The following is a 13,945-nucleotide window of genomic DNA, read 5'->3' on the forward strand; positions in this document are numbered from 1 at the left end:
TTCCATTTATCTACCAGGTATGATTATGTTGAAGTGATTGATGGAGATAATGCTGAAGGACGCTTATGGGGAAAGTACTGTGGAAAAATTGCTCCCCCTCCTGTAGTGTCTACAGGACCATATCTTTTTATTAAATTTGTTTCTGACTATGAGACACATGGAGCAGGATTTTCTATCCGTTATGAAGTTTTCAAAAGAGGTAAGAAACTATTCATTTTTGCATTGTTCATTGTGATTTTTACTTGCATCAGAAAGTTCTCCTTAATTCTTTGGAATGGGGAAAATGCATGAAAATGCTTGAAAGAGAAAATCTTATTACCCTCCTAGTCATTCCACAGTGGGGTGTGTGTTCAGTGGGTATAAATCATCATGAATCCAGTGGGTCAGCTGCGTCTGAGGGTTGACTCCTCTGCATGAAATATGGTAGTTTTCCTCAGCTGTTTGTTTCAACCATCTTAAAACCATTAGCTTTATTGCTTTCCTTTTTTTTTAATAATAATTACTGTATGATTTACAATGTTACTGCCTCAACAGCACTGCAACCTTCTGAGTCCCTGGGTTATTTTGGTTAGGGTTTTGCTCTGTGCTCCCAAGAGATGGCTGCGGGCTCAGAAAGGACCCAAGTACACATGGGCAGCAGATGATGCTGCTGCTGCTTTCACAAATCATGTTTGGGAGGTAAAGGAGAGAAGCAACTCACACTGATCAGGCACGACCTCTGGATGCTCGTGCCAGGAGTTAGTGCCAGTGAGCACAATTAGCTTTATGAGGCACAGAGAAACAGAGAGTGCAGGATTAACCAGACAGAGAGACACTCCCTCTTTTATAACACTCTTCCCCAGTCAATAGCTAGAAGGGCTGTAAGGTCACTCTTTTTGGCATACATCTTCCCTATAGCAGGATGGAGAGTAATAATTCATATATTCCATTCCTAGAGAATGCCGGACCAAAATTCATCATATATGAAAAGACAATAACATTCATTTTATAAGGAAAAAAATTGACTTCAACATCAATGTTTAGGGTCATATTCACAAAAGCAACACAAAACTTCAGATTTCCAATATACACCACTCCCAGTCGGTGCCCCAATTTCAGAACCAGTCCAAGTCCCTTTTATGCACCTAAACCAGAGCCAGATTTTTAGCTGTGTTCAGCACACACTCTTGGTGGCAGCTGCACTGTTAATGAGGAGAAACACAGTAGTGAAGTCTCTTTTCTATTGCTATTGCTGCTCTGCACAGTGCTAATTGGGGCCACAGACCTCTTGTTCCCCATCTTCCCTTTCTGTAAATCCACTCTTGGCTCCCAGAAATTCTTTTGCTGACCTTCAGGGTCACATTTTTTGAAAGAATTCAGCATCCAAATGACACCAAGCTTTCCTGAAAAAATATCTCTATTTATTTTGATATCCTTTGGAGCCTAAACTCTTGGAAATGTGTTCTGACGTTTCTCAGTGCTTATATATGCAGTACCATCTTTCATGAAGAACAAGGCTGAAACACAAAAAGAAGGGAAAGAATGATCTGTGAAACAATCTATTGTAGTAACTGAACTCTTTCAAGAGAAAGGTTTTATTTATTTGCTGACAGTGTAGTGGCAACTCAGAACTCTGACAGGGACACTGTGTTTATTTCCTTGTGTGGTCATTTACATGCCTCAAAGATACACATTTACCATGTTAAGATGGCATTATGAACGTGATTTTACACACATGGAAGTCAAGAAACACAAAATTATGGCTCCCAGAGCAACTTAACTCCAGTTCATTCCACATAAACTGTATATTAAGGCACAACAGTTATCACCGTGCAGTGTTAGAAAATGCCATGTGTACACAAAGGATACAAATTATCATTGCTGTGGGAACACAGCCCTATTTAACTTCTGAAAAAATGCATATGTGCTGTACCAGTTTTGCATTTTAATATCTGTGCCAAATAAAGCAGTTCACCCTTTTGCACAGGTGAAGCTCAGCTACTCACACCAGACAAGCATGTCTGGTTTAGCATGTTCACAACTTAGCTCATCATTTCCCAGGTATGGGAAGAATGATCCCAAGCCCAAGATCCCGTGGTGCTGAGCTGAAGGCTGAGCTTCTTTCCAGCACACAATCTATTTTTGCCCATTACTCTTTACTTCTCATTCAGCTCCATACCCAGAGAGACACTGAAGAAGTTGTAAAACTAAAACAGGACTAAAACATGAAACACATTTTGCCCAACACTTAGCCCACGTGAAATTTTCATCATTTTGGCTTGGGCAGACATTCTATTTTAGGGTGCATGAGTGACGTATTCACTAGGAAAGGATCTACACAGTTCACATTCAACATTCCTAACTTTAGTCAACTAAATTTATAGTGTAAACTGAAAGAAAATAAAGTGTCAACCAAGAAGGCAAATGATTTTTTGGCTCAGTGACACCCACAGATAGCAGATTAATTATCCTCAATGTCATCTCTTTTTCTTTGCTCTCTCTGTTGCCTCCTCTCTGTATTCCCTTCAGTCCATATCTCTTCCTTTGTTTCATACACATGTACACATGTAGTTTCTCCACCTCACAAGTATCTACTTTTGGTATCTTTTCTGCCAGTTTTCCATGCACATTGGCCCATGAAGTTCCTTGTAGCCTCAGTATTGATATAATTCCTGCAGCTGCTTCACTGTGTCAGTAAAAGGTCAAAATCTTTGGAGGGCAGTTTAGTGAGACAGCTCCCCTGCAAACAGTTTCTGTTTCTTGCAGCAGATTGATTCAAACATGTTTAAAATAAAGCAAGCTGGCATCGAGATGCTATGTGTGAGTGTAAGAGCCTGACGATTGTGCACACTCGGAGCCAGGGTCTGGCTGTATTTAATAAAGCAATAATGATCCTGGCTTACATTTTATATTGCATCTTTTATTGGATTCCAAGAGGAGTACAGAGCACTTTATTCTATGAATGGCAGAGCAAAGCTATTTTATCCTGAAACAGCAGCTACTGGTGGGAGTGAAGAGCAACAACCAGAATATAACCCTCCCCTACATGACAAGGAGACAAGGGAATGACAGGGAGAGAAGAGGAATATTCAACTAATGTGTAAGGGGGTGATTTAATTATAGGCAAAATGTAATTTCCCAAATTGGAATGGGTCAGGTTACATGAGCATCGATATCCACATCTTCCAAAATATGCCATGAAGTGTTCTGAATATTGATGTGATAGTTCAAGAATTTCCTCTCAGTGTCTGTTGAAGGGCAAGAATACCTGAACTGAGTAAATTCATTCAGACCTCTCTCTTGAGTGCTGAATTTAGCTGGGAGGTGGCCAGATCTGTGGGGGGTGATATGTTTGGCACATTCACAATGAAAACATTTTCTATAGTGAAATAAGAGTATTCATATATGCAACAAGCCAGGCTGTTTTCCTTCAATGATCTGTGTTAGGGATTGGGAATCCTCTAAGGCTCCTGACTACAGTCTCTAAGGATGCTGGGCATCCTCATCCAGACTGTGGTCTCACACACGGAGTTCTCCAGCACAGACCTGCCTGTTGCAACCAAGCTGTGCTCTCTGTATCCTTCCTGTTCTCCACGTCTAAGGACCTTCATTTGAGTCATCCTACCCAAACTCCCCAGGCCAGCTGATATCCACCATTGCCCCAAGTCCTGTAAATCACTCTGTTAAATCTGGAGTGTCAAAAGGCAGACCTTGTGGGAAGATGTGTGGGCAGTGCCTGCAGCTGACTTTGGAGCACACCTGCAGGTGTGGGATCCACAGAGAGGATTCCTGAGGGACCTGAATAAAGGAGAAATGAGATCCATCAACAAGAGAGGGACCCCAGTTTGTCCCCTGTATTCACAAAGGCAAATCCAGTGACCTGGCCCTTTATACCCTCACATCTTTACTACCAGTTTCCTGCTCCACCAAGAGCACTGTTTGGAGCATCCCATTATGCCATTGTGGGAACATCAGGGAAAGCTGGTGTGTCAACACTGACATGAGGTGACTTCTAGCAACACTGCCTGTAATCACACAGTTTATCATGCCCACACTAACAGCAACATTTTACTGGTGCACCTGTGTCAACACCACTCAGAATGAGTCACTCACCCTCAGTACATGTACGAATTACCTTTCACATTTAGTTTGTCAAGGAGGCATAGGTCACATCTGGCAGAGTTACTGAGTCAGTGCTCCAGGAATCTGAAACCACTACTCCCTCTACTGAATTCACTCACCCTCTTTTGTAAAAAGTTCTATTTCACCAATAAAAGCCTGTCAGCCATAAGATTTAAAGATTTGAGCTTGAAGGGGCTATAATTATTTCTCTAGGGCTCTGTCGAGATTTCTGCAGCTTACACTTTCATTGTTCCCACATGACTTTGTATTTGTCATAATTTTTTCTAGAGCTGGTACAAGTTTTCATATTGTTCCATACAAATTGAAAATTGAAGATCAGACAGTTTATGTGGATTGGGCTTTAAATGACTATCAATAACAGGAACAAGCTGGCTGAATGATTAATGCAGTGATTAAAATGAGGTGTTTCATTGAAAAGCCACCTTTGCTGCTGGAGAGACAATACAACCTAATTTGTTTTCCAGCTAACTACTTTGCTTAGTAGCACAGTGTTAACCCCGTTGATTTTTCTCCTTCTCCTACAGGACCTGAATGTTCCAGAAACTTTACTTCATCAAGTGGAGTGATAAAGTCCCCTGGATTCCCTGAAAAATATCCCAATAGCCTTGAATGCACTTACATTATCTTTGCACCAAAGATGTCAGAGATTGTACTGGAATTTGAAAGCTTTGAGCTAGAACCTGATTCAAACACTCCAGGGGGAGCATTCTGTCGCTATGACCGATTGGAAATCTGGGATGGATTCCCTGATGGTAAGAGAAAAATGGACTGTAATATGCATAACCATTACTATGTAGTGGCCTGCAGAAGGCATAGTCCCATTTTTTAAACTGTCATGCTAGAGAGATCCTTGCTTAAATTATGTGAAGTGAGTTGAATTAAAAAGAAATGGAGAAAATGCTCTGTAAATTCATTCAGTAAAGCATATCAGAGTGTGAATGATTTTTTTTATGAAATATGTTTAGTTTTAACAGTTGGCTTAGCAGAAACCTCTGTGTTTAGTGGTAATATGTGATGAACCTCCTACACTAAAATAAATTAAATGTGAAGTCTTATAATGAGTTCTCAAATTTTCACAGCTAACCCAAGAGTATCATCCAGACATTTCCAACAAATTGCAGAAACTGGACTTCAGGTACTGACCCTCTGGCTTGCAGAGGAATTGTGTTACAGACCAGCTGCCAAAGAAGAGAATTTCTTTGCCAGAGAAAATGTGTTGTCCATGCAGTTGAAATCATAGTGACTAAACAATTACCCAGGTCAGTAAACAGTCACTGAGTTATTCATTCAGGTGACTTCAGTGACTGGGCACTGCGGGGTTCCTCCATTAGAGTGATCTCTCTTCCAACAGTTTAAGCAAATCCAAAGGTTTTATCTTAATTTGTTAATTTATAATCTCTGATTAGATGGCCTCATGTGTCAGGGTGGGTGTGTTTGGTACCCTTCTGGAACGTCTCTGCCATCTCAGTAATTTTCCATTTAGTTGTTGACCGCACTTGACCTTGTGCACATTCACTAAGTGCATAGCTAGATATTAGCTAACCCTACAGAGCCAGAGAGCCCTCATTTCACCTTCTGCCCCCCCCCATATCCCTGTTTTACACTGAGTCTGACAAATAAAATAGCTATATGATTTCTCTGTGTTTTTCATGTTCAAAACCCCTGGGCAGGGTTTTGTACATGAAAAACACAGAGAAATCTCAAATCTCCCCTGGGCAGGGCAGCCATGTATCAATTCTCCCAGGACCCAGAGCCAAAGGCTGCAGCTCCAGCCCAAAAGGGATTGTACAAGCTGAATGCCCAACCTCTAGGGTGCCCAAATGCCTATATGAGCTGTGTGGAACCAGCTATGTAAAGCTGATTATTAGTGATGCCTTTTTCACTGTTTCTGTGTTTGGCATTAGCTGATAAAGAGAAGCATCTTGACGCCGTCCTTTTTCTTCTCAATTTTAAATTTGTAGCAAAATTCAGTGACTGAAGATTCATGTTGTTTGTATAGGGCACTAATTACAAGTATTTCAGTTTTCCACTAGTGTGATAACCCTTATTAATAGGTTTTTTCAGTTTGTTTTATGAATAGCAGTGGCAGTTTCTACAAACTGCTAATCCTACAATAATATTTTATTTAAATGAAAACATATAACTTAAGGAATATACTTTAATAATGCATTAAAACTTGGCTGTTTTCCTAAATAAATCCCTGATATAATTTTGCTTAAAGCTTCCATTGATGCTGCAGGAAATATATGTCTTTTAGCATATATTTGAACTTTTTTGTTCATGTTTTATTCTTAATGGGTTTATCATGGCTCTTTTCAATCCATTTCAATAGAGTGAAGAAAGACCCATAACAGCAGCTAAAAGACTATTTAGTATAATGCCTCAATTAGAAAAACAATATTTTAATAGTACAATAATGATGTCTGGAACATTTAATCACAGGTTTATTTGTATATAGGCCAAATCTGTCCTGTAGAGATTGCATTTAAAATGATATTTGAAAAGATGATCCAGTAAATCAATTTATGTGTAATATAACCAAAAAGAAATGCATTCTTGTCAGTGTAGAGGGTTTCAAAGCAGTAATTTCCTGGTTCAAGAGAGTGGCTGAGCCATACTGAAGACCAATTATCAACAGGCATTATCAGCCTTCTGCAAACTGTCTCACCAACTCTCTACACTGAAAATGATCCTGGCATCCACTAAGGGTACTTGCATGTTTACTTGTAAATATTCAACAGAATTTGTAAGCTGGAAAAATCTTTTCTTTGATATAGACTGTTGGAGGTTGCAGCAGTTGTAGGAAAAATGTTTGCTGCACCGTTTCACTGTAGGATGATCCTCAGTCTCTCTTGTTTAACTTAACTCTACAAAGAAAGAGGGAATGTGATTGCTTTCCTATAAATGCATGGCAGGATGAATCCCTGGGAGGGAAAACTATTTCAACTGAAGAGCAAAGCTGGCACAGGAAACCACTGGTACAACCTGGCCATAGAAGAAGATAGAGAACTGAAGATAGAGAATGTCTGTGTGCTGGAGAATATATATAGAGAGAGTATCTGGGGAAAAATAAATCTAACTTGTATCTACATGAAAACAGTACATTTCCACACAGTGGTAAATTAGACAGTATGGTTCCCTTTGAGGAAAGGAGACTCAGCCAGGGTGAGTCTTTGTCTTTGAGCCATTTGTCTGTTTCCCTTTAGTCTGTGCAGAAGTATTCTGCATTAACTGATATTAACTAATATGGTTGTGTGCACTTCTAATTGGCTTGCACAGTTTTAGCACACACCAATTTGCACTTTCCCAAGAAATTCCTAAGCATGATTTGGAGGACAGTGAAAGCCAGGAATCATTCTCAACAGGCAAGTTGGACATGGCCAGGCAGTTTCAGAGGGAAGAGCCCCATAGGGGCAAGCTGTGTCACTCTTAGTCTGGTCCCAGGAGCAGTCCCTGGTGACTGGGTGCAGGTCCAGAGGGTGTCCCCTGGCCCACTCTGTTTAGTGATATATCCACAGAAAAGGAAGTTATTTTTCTTTGTTGTAATGCATTGCTGCTCACATGCCCAGTTGTGTTAAAGCTGCTATTACATTGATAGAAATGTGACAGAAGGGTTTTTTTAATATATGGGGAAAATGTTTATCCCTCAGTTCACATTCCCTGCTCCACAGCATCACAGCTGTGGTTTCCTGGGATGATGGCAGTATTGTAATAGGAGAGAGAGAGCAGTTTTTTGGAAAATAGTTGTTGTCTCAGCTACAACAGAATTAGGTGGACAGCCCCCTGAACATGCATCTCTGGAAAACAGGCATGAGCATTTGAGCCAGGCACAGCTAGCCCCTCTGTTCCCAGCAGGGAACAGCATCCCACTCTGTCCTGTCTCAACATCTACTTTAGTACACAGTTCAAGGACCTCTGGAGTGTCTGGTCTCACTGACTGTAGTGAAAGCTATGAATCCCTAAGTCAGATGTAAACTTCAGATGCCTAAGTTAGAGCAGATGAAACCCAGCATAAGTGGAAAATGTTTTCACTATAGAATTTAATAAGCTACAGTCCGTAGAGAACAGCAGGAAATAAATTTGCTGTTTTATACAGTTGTGATTATTTTTTCCTTCCTTCCTCCCCAAAAAAGCGAAAAAGGAAAGAAGAAAAATGTTCTTTTAAACAAATTTTCACAATGATGTTTAAAAGGATATGTCAAAGTCAGTAAGCTTCCATTTACATTTTGCTTCTACATAATTTCCATTTCACTGATGGAAAACAATTTTCTGTTAGAGAATTTGACAGCAACTGTAACAGTCATTCAAAAAGACGTTAATCCTGAAATGCTCTGTCACAATCAGGGAGTCCTCAGCCTACCTGGCTGTCCTTTCAGTGGATTGAAGCTGGCAAGTGCTGAGTATTTGCTACTTGATTCTACAAAATACGTGCTTATCTTTGAAGCATGTGAACAGTTAGATTGCCTTCAAAAGGAATTCACCAAGGACTCTCACAGGACTGAAGTTAAACAGTGGTGTAAGTGTTTTGCTGTTTCAAGAGGGGAATGCTAGGTATTCAGGAATGTCTCAAACCTGGAATTTTGTTTCTTAAAAAAGCCCTGTGGAGGAATATCTGAGAACTACAGGTGCTTGTTGCAAATATTGTACAGAAAAGGGACCATGATTTGAAAGAGATAACTGGTGGATTTAGAGCAGGAGAGTGAGTAGATCTCAGAACTGAAAGATATGATTTTGCATGAATAAACTAGATACCAAAAATATCTTTGCCCAAGGCACAGATATATCTCAGCCAGCATCTGCTGAGAACACTCCATTGATGACTTTGAAGAAAAATAACCCAGTCAAGACGAGGACTAGCTTTAGTGATGAATTGCACATATTCATCATGCAGCTCTCTTTGAAGCACTATAGGCTGTCTACTAGGGCTCAAACGTAATTTAAAGAAGTTTACATATGGTTTGAGAACCACAGCCTAAGCATTGCTGCTTCAGTCAATACCACAAGAGCTTCCACTGAATTACAGAGCAAAGCAGAATGCTTTACTGCAGTCATTAACATCAGTGCAAATGAAGGTTGCTATTAATCTAAGTGTGTTTCTCCTGTTGTGGTTGCTCTCTACACTCTTGTGAAAAGCCATTAAGATCTAAGAGCATACACAAGTTCAGTGTAGTTGACTGCTGGAATGTGAAGATGGAATTAATTTTTGTTGTTTCTTCTTCAACATCCTAAATTGTGTGCAAATATTTTTTCAATAAAAATCATAGTGATGTGAAGATACTGTCCACAACATACGTGCAAGCTTATTAAAAACAGCTTTAAAATTAAATACATGGCTAGTTAACATAACATTTGTTTTAATATTTTAGAAGTCTGATATACCTTTTTTCCTTGCTTTTGGTTTGTTTTTTTTTGGGGGGGGGGGAGGGTCTTAAGCTAATTCCAAAATCTAATATTTCAGCTAGATGGGTAAAAGTGTATTTCAGTAACATTCAGAATTTCCTCATATCAATATTCTTTGTGCAGAAGGGCAAACAATAATAAAGAAAAGAAGAATCAGTAAAGATAAGGTTTTTGCTTAGTCGAACCACCAGCCACTTAAACCTTCCAAAATACCTGATCTGTAAACCTTCCAAAACACTTATTAAGACTAATCAATGATTTCTTCAAGCTATAGAATTAGATTCTGCATTTTGGGAAATGCATGCAGAATAGGTTTCTTATTTGTCCCTCCATCTTTTAACCAGAAAGTTACTCAGTTTTCCACTGTACAATACTGTGTCAGTGAAAAGAGGAGCCAAGGTCTCAGAAATTGCTGCAGCATGGGCAGTCAGATGAGGTAGCTGGCTCACTGAAAGACTTAGTTCTGCAGGTAGGGTAGAAGTATCCTTGAGTGAGGACATAATCCAAGTGACATTTGGAGTAGCCCTTCCTGAGGGATGCTGTCATAAGAACATGATGGTCCACAGTCAGAGTCTGGCCTAGTGACTTTTCAGCACCTTCTGCCCCAAAATTCCCATTTAGAATTCTAGACAGTCTAATATGAAATCCCATCTCATTTCCTAAGGAATTGTCAGGAAGATGGTAAAACATAACCAGTGACATAGTCTACCTAAACAGACAGCAGTCTGATTCCCTGAATGACTCCTCAGGTGGGTTTCCTGCACAGCATTTATTTGATGTGGTGACACACAAAATATTTGATAATTTATTGTCATTCAAAAGTTTTCAAGACTTGAATGGAAAAAAGAATAGAAGAGAGGAACTTTGTGTTAGCTATTTATGGAAGAAGGAGAATTTCTATTTCATCCAGTTGTGCTCAGATCAATATCATATTAGCTCAGCAGGCTAAGGTTTACACATTGCACAAAAAACTCAATACTTCTTTGTGTCATATTCTGCACATTTTTTGGCACTTGCATCCACATAGCTGGCAAAGGGAATAGTACTGTGATGGCAGGGCCAATCTGTTGAAGACTCAAATACATAATCACTAAATATGTATTAAAAATTATAAACCAGTGAGTCATGGGGAATCTTAAAGCCTGTCTGCTTTAAACAAAGTTCTCTTCTGTTTGTCCTTTCAAAGAGGCTTCCCTACAGGAAATGGGAGGAGGGAGGCTTAGAGCACCATGACATGGTAGCCTTATCCTCCTTATATTCTTGCAGTTCAGAGCACCATCAGCAGCTATAATCTTGAAACCATTCTGAGAAAGAGCAGGATAAGAGCTGTTTGCACACAGAAAATGCAAAACAAAAGCAAACACAAAACCAAGAACCTGCAGTACCTGGAATGTAGGGGCATTATTTTGTGTTTTTAAAAACCTCTAATTAACAGTCTAAATAAACTTCTCTCTCTGAAAAATAAAACCATGAAGCTTTAATGATTTCTAGGATGAGGAAGAATTAAATTCATATCCTCTATAGGATGTTTCATTCTATCAATGCTGCGTTGAACAGTCTTAGTGGAAAAAGTCTGAATTAGCAGGTATTTCAAATGCCATGGGATTGCCAAGGCAACTGAAGAGTAACTGTGGCCAGAGTATGGATAGAAAAGCACATGCTGGCAGCAAGAGCTACAACATCTGAGCTCCTTCTTTCTGGCAACTCTAGGGCCTTACAGAAATGTGTAGCTTACATAAGTAAGTATTAAGTTATTCCAAGCTGGAACTGTTTTACTTGTTGGAAAATGCCAATAAAGGACTAGAAAATTATGTTAGCTGTAGATTTTCTTTGAACTGTGAATAATTAGGATATCTAAACACTTTATATTTTAAACTGAAAGTGTAATGGACTTCCTAGAGAAATGACAAGGTGTTAATTTAAGCCTGGAAAGCCAGTGGTGTAAGCCTTAGAATGACGCCTCACGGTTATTTTCATGATTGACTCCATGGGTGGGTTTTAGCATTATCTTCTCTTATTGTTTGTAAGCACAGATGTACCACCATTCCACAGCCTAGGGACCTCTCTGTAGGGAATGCTCAAGTGCTAGAAGGCCACATATGTTGGTTGTGAATTGAGTAGCTTAATTAAGGAAAAAGATTGTCTCACCGCACAGGAAATGTTGAAAAATACCAAAATCTGGTTTATACAGTATTAGCATGAAGAGAGATCATGTAACTGTGTATGTGTGTGTATTCTGTGACATGGAGATATACTTAAGAAATTCTTGCTCTTTTGAAAGGATTGAGATTTCATTCTCAAATTCTTTTACAATATTCTTTAATATTGACCATGTGGGCAAAAGAGCTATGGGGGTCTGAAAGCCTAAATAAAGGGGGATGAAGTTCGTCATATTGGTCATAACCTCAATATGAGGAAAAAATGTTTTTCAAAGTTTGAGATTAAATTAACAGATCGTCTGCAGTATAGAGCATAAAACCTGGAAGGCACTGTTTGAACTCCTCACAGCATCTTGTGTACTAGGTTGGCAAATCAGGCCATTCAGTTGCTCTTGTCATAAATTGGTGCTTCAATCACACTTTGGAAAATACTTGTGGTGCTTTGTATGAGTAATTTTGTGCATCACTGCCCACTCTGCACACTTTGAAGGACACTTTTCTAAATCCTGGTTCTGTACATTTTCAGAGGTTCATGGAGTGCTATCTGGAGTATTTTAGAAGTGCGATTGCCAGGGTAGGATAAACAATTTATTGTTCACCACTAAATTATTGATGGCATTGTTATTTTGAGCTGCTACAGAGGTTGACCATTTCCTGCTGAGGGACTGTCTTTGGGAGGATATTGTAGTGGCACCTATTGTCAGAGCAGCACTGGCAGTTTACTATTGTATCCTGTTTCTTTGCAGTTGGCCCACACATCGGGCGTTATTGTGGGCAAAACAACCCAGGACGTGTCCGGTCTTCGACGGGGATTCTTTCAATGGTTTTCTACACTGACAGTGCAATAGCAAAGGAGGGCTTCTCAGCAAACTACAGTGTGTCAGAGAGCAGTGTCTCAGAAGGTCAGTATTTATCTATCCCGCAGAGCTTCTTGGAAAATACTCTCTGTTATGTCTTCTTGCACACCAGGTGTTGTCTGAAGCTTTAAAGAAACCTTAAATAAATAAGAGGGTAGAGAAAGATTGGTTCTGTTTTCCTTTTTTTCTTTTCTTTTTTTTTTTAAAAACAGCTGCCCTTTGAAAAGAAGTGCAAGAAGCAGAATTCTCCTTACAGTTTTATTCCACTGTGTTGCCAGGAAGTTGGGATAATTATTGTGAAAAACTGTGCTGACCAAGGAAAGGCAGGAATGCAGAGCAATTGAACACTTGCATTAAAACAATGAAACATGAACAATGAATGCACTATCCAAAGCCTTCTTTTATTACGTGGAATAAGCTTTGATGATCGATTTCTTGAATAAAAAGAACCCATTTAATATATGTGCTCTTGTTAAACCATTTCATAAGCCAGCTAAGCTTTGTTCTCTGTCTCATATTTTTTTCTCAGTTGACTCCTTTTCATGCTTACCCTTTGGACAGAGAATGAAATGAAGTGAGGGAAACAGGAAAATAAGACGCTGTGTTACACCATGTCCTTGCAGATTTCATTGCTTTCCTCAATGATAAAACACACATTTTATATCAAACTTCCTCTCCTTTCTGTGTCTTTACTGAGTTTTGAGCAGATTCATACAGATTTGATGTACTTGTTTAATCAAAAAAGGGACAAAAGAAAAATGAGCAAACTAAAAATATAACTGTAACTCCCTATCTCTCCTCCACTGTAGGTGCTGCTTCCATCCCTTCATAACTAGCACAAACAACTTGTGTCCCCCATGTCCCCCTCCTCCATAGTCACCCTCACCAGGCTGTAGATGCACCATCCCTCTGAAGTCAGAATTAATAATATCTGCCATGCCAAGATGCCTTCAGTTCTTAAACACAGCAGAAAAGAAGTTGGGGTGTATGAAAACCCTTCTGGATGACAAGAGGAAGCATTTTATATGCTTGTTTAATTTCAGCCACCCTTATTCTTTGTGTTGTCTGATCACCTCCAGAGGACAGCCCAATCTACTTATCTCAGACACGTGATGTGTCCCCAGGAATTACTTGTCCCTCTCAGTAGACTACAGGGAAAGACTAGATCAAACTAGACACTTTTTTTAGGTATTTTGATAGTACTCCCCCCTATCATGTTTTGCATTCTCTGCAGTGGCTTATGGCTCTCCTTTAGGTTTCAGGCAGAAGTTCCTTTCCTTTCAGTCTTACCCTGCTGTAGTTCAGCTTCATTACTTCACCACATACCTAATACATGGAAGCAGCACAGAACTGGGGGAGAAGGTCCTATTCCACAGGAAATGTTGTTGGCATGATTGAGTTATGGAA

General features: G+C 39.6%; 1 protein-coding gene across 2 annotated transcripts in view; it reads left to right on the forward strand.

Annotated features, from left to right (window-relative positions):
- Positions 1-13,945, forward strand: part of NRP1 (neuropilin 1) — a 113,792-nt gene that overhangs the window by 47,042 nt on the left and 52,805 nt on the right. For both annotated transcript variants that reach the window (XM_018909243.3, XM_018909244.3), the window contains exons 3-5: positions 18-199; positions 4,647-4,874; positions 12,428-12,583. In XM_018909243.3, the coding sequence (XP_018764788.1) occupies positions 18-199; positions 4,647-4,874; positions 12,428-12,583 (566 nt within the window). The remainder of the gene's footprint in view (positions 1-17; positions 200-4,646; positions 4,875-12,427; positions 12,584-13,945) is intronic.

The sequence above is a fragment of the Serinus canaria genome, chromosome 2 (genome assembly GCF_022539315.1).
Source record: "Serinus canaria isolate serCan28SL12 chromosome 2, serCan2020, whole genome shotgun sequence".
NCBI lineage: Eukaryota > Metazoa > Chordata > Aves > Passeriformes > Fringillidae > Serinus > Serinus canaria.